General features: G+C 34.8%; 1 protein-coding gene across 1 annotated transcript in view; it reads right to left on the bottom strand.

Annotated features, from left to right (window-relative positions):
- Window positions 1-423: 423 nt before the first annotated feature.
- LOC102755783 (sulfotransferase 1 family member D1) overlaps window positions 424-6,441 on the bottom strand; it is a 36,578-nt gene continuing 30,560 nt past the window's right edge. Inside the window, exons 7-8 of the mRNA XM_006773097.2 lie at window positions 3,487-3,667; window positions 424-967 (exon numbers count right to left, since the gene is read on the bottom strand). Of these exons, the coding sequence (XP_006773160.1) occupies window positions 855-967; window positions 3,487-3,667 (294 nt within the window). The 3' untranslated portion in view covers window positions 424-854. The remainder of the gene's footprint in view (window positions 968-3,486; window positions 3,668-6,441) is intronic.

Below are 6,441 nucleotides of genomic sequence, written 5' to 3' on the forward strand. Positions count from 1 at the left end.
ATATATACCATATATAAGGACAAAAATTAAAAAAATATTAAGCCTTCAGTACAATTACAGATTCACACTGACATCTTTTTAAAAATTTATCTTTATTGTTGAAAGTATTACAGACGTCCCCTTTGGTCCCCCCCCCATTCACCCTCTCCACCTTGTGCCCGGCCCTCCCAAACCTTCACCACACTAACACTGGCATCTTATTTTGTCCTTATGTCAGATGACCATGAGTCATGTATGATAGCACCACAAATATTCTGAGGAAACAAGAATTCTAAGGAAGACAGAGGAGTTGTCAATGGTACTCTTAATTGTTTTTGTTGTTTTAATTGAGATATAATTGACATAAAACATTATATTAGTTTCAGGTATACAGCAAAGTAATTCACAGATGTTTATATTGTAAAATGATCACAATAAGTTCCTAGCTAACATTCATTACCATACATAGTCATCATTCTAATCATATAACAAAGATAAATTAACACCTTTTGAGGGGATATTTTTGTTCTAATCACTCTATTTTGAAGACTCCCCTAAATATCTTCTTTGCAAGTTCAAAGACCCAGAAGTTGTATTTAAAGAAATAAACCAGGTAAATTTATAGATTTCAAACTTTATTTTATTGTTTAATCTTTAAGAATAGTAAAAACATTGTGGGAAGTAATAAAAAATCACAGAGTACTAATTTTTGATATGGAGACTTTTAAATTCTTTGAATATTCCATTATAAACCACCATTATTAGTAAATAAGGAAATACCACATATAAAGTTTTCTTTCACTAAATGTTTAAAGAGATTTTTATTTTCTAATTTAAGTGCCAGCTAAAGGAGTTGGACAAAGAGCAGGTATTTCTTAGATTTCTGAACGAAACTGCAATGTAGACCCTTTCATTTTCTTTTCATAATCTTCTTCAAATTTCTCATTTTGGGCTACAGTGAACTTATTCTTCCAGTCTCCTGCAATACCTGAAAAGAAACATATAAGGTAAATTTGAGATTACTGTCAAATTTCTATCTAAGATGAATTCTAATTTGAATTATCATGCTTATATATTTTTTTAAATGTATTTTATTGATTTTTTACAGAGAGGAAGGAAGAGAGATAGAGAGTTAGAAACATCGATGAGAGAGAAACATCGATCAGCTGCCTCCTGCACATCTCCCACTAGGGATGTGCCCGCAACCCAGGTACATGCCCTTGACCGGAATCGAACCTGGGACCTTTCAGTCCACAGGCCGACACTCTATCCACTGAGCCAAACCGGTTTCGGCCATGCTTATATTTTTAAACCTTCAGAATGTCTTATCTACTCCAAAACTCCATTAATTACCTCCTGCTACCACTCCCAGACTCCTACACCTTCTTAGTTTTCCAAAAATTCCATGCATTTTCCCTGTATCTTATATGAAGAAAAAACCTTTTAAGTAGCTTCAAGAAATGCCACTGGGAAAATATCCAACATATTCTCTCTGACTTCAGAAGATTTGTTAACAAAAGATACAGAAAATGTTTCAGTGCTTTTAAGACCCATTTTCCAATGTCAAATGTAATTTATTTGAAAAGTTCCATGATCAAGTAAGATTGGGAAATCACAGGGTTAAATGTAATTAAGCATATGTCCTTATTATAGGTTGCTCAATCTTCAAAATACAAACTGTACTTAAAAAACTTCAAAAGAAGAATACACACAGGACACAGCATGTGCAATAAATATGTGATAAAAAAAACAATGTCATTTCCATAGAATATCTCACAGGAGACACATCTAGAAGTTGAGTTTTAGATTTGAAAAATGGAAGAGAAGATGTCAAGGTAAATTTTTCTATCTGGTCTGGGATTTCTGAACTGTGGCATTTTATTTATATCTCCACTCTTAACATTTGAAGCCAGAGGATTCTTTGCTGGGGAGGATGTGGGGTTGCCCTATGCATTGCAGGATGTTTATCAGCATCCCTGGCCTCTGTTAGAAGCCAGTTACATACGCTTCTCATGACCATCAAAAATACCTCCACATGTTTTCAAATATCTCCTGGGAGGCAAAATCATACATGCTTGAGAGTCAGATATCTCCAGCAAAACACCCATGGCATTCTTCCTAACCGTTTAAAATAAAAATCTCTAGAATATATCAAGATACATTATAATTAAAGTTACCTTTAACATTCCCTTTATAGGCTCTCTCCAAAACTGTCTCGGTGTGTATTATTCTCTCTCTCCTTCATGGTAAGGAGATTTTACATCTCTGAAAATTGTCAAGTGTCATGTGATTCATCTTTGCCTCACTAAGTTTGGGCTTGCATGATTTATATGCTTTGGCCAATGAAATTTGAATATGTGCAATATATACCAGATCTGAATTGAAGTTTTTAAAAGACATCACAAGTTTCCACTACCTCTCTTGCTTTTATTTTATACCATGATAGTGGTTGTATCCCACAAACAAGCAGTTGTATCAGCCTGAGCTTCCGAAAGAGAAAACACAAGAGGCTAAGCCAGTGATGGCGAACCTTTTGAGCTTGGCGTGTCAGCATTTTGAAAAACCCTAACTTAACTCTGGTGCTGTGTCGCATATAGAAATTTTTTAATATTTGAAACCATAGTAAAACAAAGACTTATATTTTTGATACTTATTTTATATATTTAAATGCCATTTAACAAAGAAAAATCAACAAAAAAATGAGTTCGCGTGTCACCTCTAACACGCGAGTCATAGGTTCGCCATCACTGGAAGCCCATGATAGTCAATAAACACTGATCAGACTAAAAAAGTGCTGAGCAGAACTGCAGCAGCCACAAATGACCAACATCCACCAACATTAAGTGAAAATTAAATATTGTGGTATTGTGGTTTTAAGCCATTGAGATTCTTTGAGTTGTTTGTTTTATAACAAGCTGACTAACATGTACACAACTAACAAAAATCTCTCTCTCTCTCTCTCTCTCTCTCTCTCATACATACACACATGCAATTCAATTCAACTCATATTTATCATTTATTAAATAACTATTTTTGTACAAGATGTTAGCTATACATTGAGTTCAATTCTGAGGATGCAATAATTTACCATAATCATAGCAGCAACCTCAAGGAGTTGATACTTTCCCTCATTAATTTAGTATGTGTAATATCATATAAGCTTTTTACCTACCACAGCAAAATTTCTAAGGAATGATGGGTACATATCTAGATAACTCAGAAAAATAAAGGGCAGTCTTCTGCTATAGCAATGGATACCAAGATTCATGCTTATTGATACTTAGGCTCTTGAGTAAGCATTTCTTATGAAAGACTTGTCTTATATGCTAATATTACAGCAATCATAGAGTTTCTTTGCCATAAATTATTTTCTCAAATGTTTTCAGTTTTCCTACATTTTTACCTCAATCTCTTTCCATTTCTTATAATATTGCTCTCATTAATCCACCTTTATTCTCTTTAATGTAACTAACAAGCACTACAGAAACTAGTATATGATGTCCTCACCTTTTCTCATGAAGGGCGACACAGAATGATCCATATCAAATGATGGTACAGTAGTATAATTTGCACAGGGATTCTGCTTCATTACATCAAAAGAACTATGATAGATGATTTTATTCACAGTTTCTTCTGGAAGGTTTTTATCTAGAAATTTCATCAACTTCTGAATTTCACGCTTTGGATTCTAAAAAATTATAAAGACAACAAATTATTTCACATAGATTTAGTCATGAAGTAGTTAAACACATTAAATTATATTCTATATGTCAATGTGGTAGAGGAAATGATTTTATATTTTATCCATACTTTTCATTTTGCTTTCCCAAGTACATATCCTACTCTTGGTTGTATCTGCTAGAAGAATTTTTTTTTCCAAAAAGTACAAAGAAAAAGACTGAATCAATTCAACTTTTTACATCAAAAAATAGAATTAACCTGTAAAATAAAAGATGTTGATAAAGCAAGTTACTATTACCATAAGATAAAATTTTCAAAATCCCATAGGGTTTTTTTTTATAGCTAATATCAAGAATTGGTTACCTACTAAAAATTTTCATAAGAATGAAATCTTTCTCAAACTCTTCAAAAAAACAGGAGGGGGGGAGGAACATTTCTAAAATTATTTTATAAGGCTAGCATTACCCTGATACCAAAGACCAGGGCAGTAAAGAAAAGAAAATTAGATGCTAACATCCCTGATGAGCACAGATGCAAAATATTTGAACAAAATTCAATAGTACTTTTAAAGGAACATACACTATGATCAAGTGAGATTTTTTTCCTGGGGTTCTAGAATAGTTCAACATCTGTAAATCAATCAAAGTGATTCATCACATTAACAAAATGAAAGATAAAAAGCATATTATCATCTCAATAGATGTAATTAAAAAACTCTCAACAAAATGGGTATAGAAGAAACATATATACAGGGCATACATGATAGGTCTATACCTGAGTATACCTAACATACTCAGTGATGAAAAGCTGAAAGTGTTTTCTTTAAGACCAGGAATAATTGTTAACTATAGTTAATAATAATATTATATTGTATATTTGAAAGTTGCTAAGAGAGTATATTTTATAAGTTCTGATTACAAAAAAAAAATTGTAATTATGTGTGGTGATGAATGTCAACTAGACTTAATGTGGTGATAATTTCACAATATATACATATATTAAAAATTTATGTAAATTTTTTATATATATTTTATTGATTTTTTACAGAGAGGAAGGGAGAGAGATAGAGAGTTAGAAACATCGATGAGAGAGAAACATCAACCAGCTGCCTCCTGCACATCTCCTACTGGGGATGTGCCCCCAACCAAGGTACATGCCCTTGACTGAAATCGAACCTGGGACCTTTCAGGCCGCAGACCGACGCTCTATCCACTGAGCCAAACCGGTTTCAGCGTAAATTTTATCTCAATAAAAATAATAGATTACTTATCTCAGAGGGTTCTCATATAGTGGGAAAAAAGGATACTCTTTTTATCTTTCACACCTACATAGATTTTTTGATAGTATGAGTACATTAAGAGAAAGTAAAATAAAATCCTGTTCATTTTCCAGCATAAGGAAAGATGGGGAGGAGAAAGAGGCAACAATGAAGAAGAAAGAACCATTTGATGTATTTATTGTGATTTTCCTTTTCTGTGCATGAAACCAAACATAGGACAGCATGTTAGATACAAATGAAAGAATGGCATTCAGGCCAAAGAGTTTGTACCCTGCTATTCATTGGTGAGGTGTCCTTGGTGGTACAAACCAAACTGAGGCAGAGAGTCGTAATCTTAGTGACCTGGTAAGATCAGGCATAAGGGCAATCTGAAATTTAGCTTTCTGGAGCTGCCCGTCTCAATTCATGGAAACAGAACTAGAGTTTCTGTAGTGGCTCTAAAATAATCTATTTCTTGTAGCTAAAGAACTAAATTTGCTGCAAATTAAACACACAACTTAATTATTCTAGTGGAGGAATTACAATGAAAGTTTAATTCCCAGCTGTGCCAAGTCCATGATGTGGAGGTTAAATGGAAGAGTGATAAGGAAAGTGTGGACTGTTCAAGCTTGTAATGAGAATTTGGGGGTGATCTGATGACACAAGGACTCTAGGACCCTTGAGTAACTTTGAACTTTTTTCTGCCAGCAGATATAGATTTTCCTCCCATATTTGAAGAGATAAACTTCCTTTGCTGGAAGACTGTATTATGACCTCATTTGGGAATTTTCCTCCCAAGATAATGCCTATCCTATTCAAGATCCACTCCAACCACTACTTATTGCTTTTAGACCCACAGCTAGGGTAATAAATCACCGTGATTCAGAGTCACAGGTAAAAAAAATGGTTTAAATAGGATTCAGAAAAGTCAAAGAATTAGACTAAGGAGTCCATCAGAGAGGGTCACCTTAGCTGGGTAAGGTGGTTTTCCCAAGAGATGGTAGAAGAGATTTTCCAAAAAAGAGATTAATGGTAGTCATAATCATCTAAAGGAATTCAGAAAAATCTAAGGGACCAAGATGAGACTGAGTCAAGGCACTGGATTCTGAGCAATTGAGGCAGATAAACCAGATAGTCTACGGGGAGGGAGGTCAGTAGACATTGTTTTCAGGGATCTCAGCCCATCCTCATTCTTGTGATGTTTTACCGTATTTGCCGGCGTATAAGACGATTTTTGGCCCTGAAAAATATGCCTCCAAGTGGGGGGTCGTCTTATACGCCAGGTACACTTCAGATAGACTGCCCATAGTGCTTGCCCCGTGCCATAGTAGCCTCCCGATGCTCGCCCACTTCATTCCACATACCGTTCAGGCATCAGCAGCGCTGCTGGGTGTATGCTCGGCTGTTATGCAATTTTGCTGTTATGCAATTTTACCACACTCGCAAAATCGCACACAGCCGACCATACACCCAGTATGATAGCGCAAAATCGCGAATCGCGATACCATACTGGGTGTATGGTT

Source organism: Myotis davidii, unplaced genomic scaffold (assembly GCF_000327345.1).
Source record: "Myotis davidii unplaced genomic scaffold, ASM32734v1 scaffold106, whole genome shotgun sequence".
NCBI lineage: Eukaryota > Metazoa > Chordata > Mammalia > Chiroptera > Vespertilionidae > Myotis > Myotis davidii.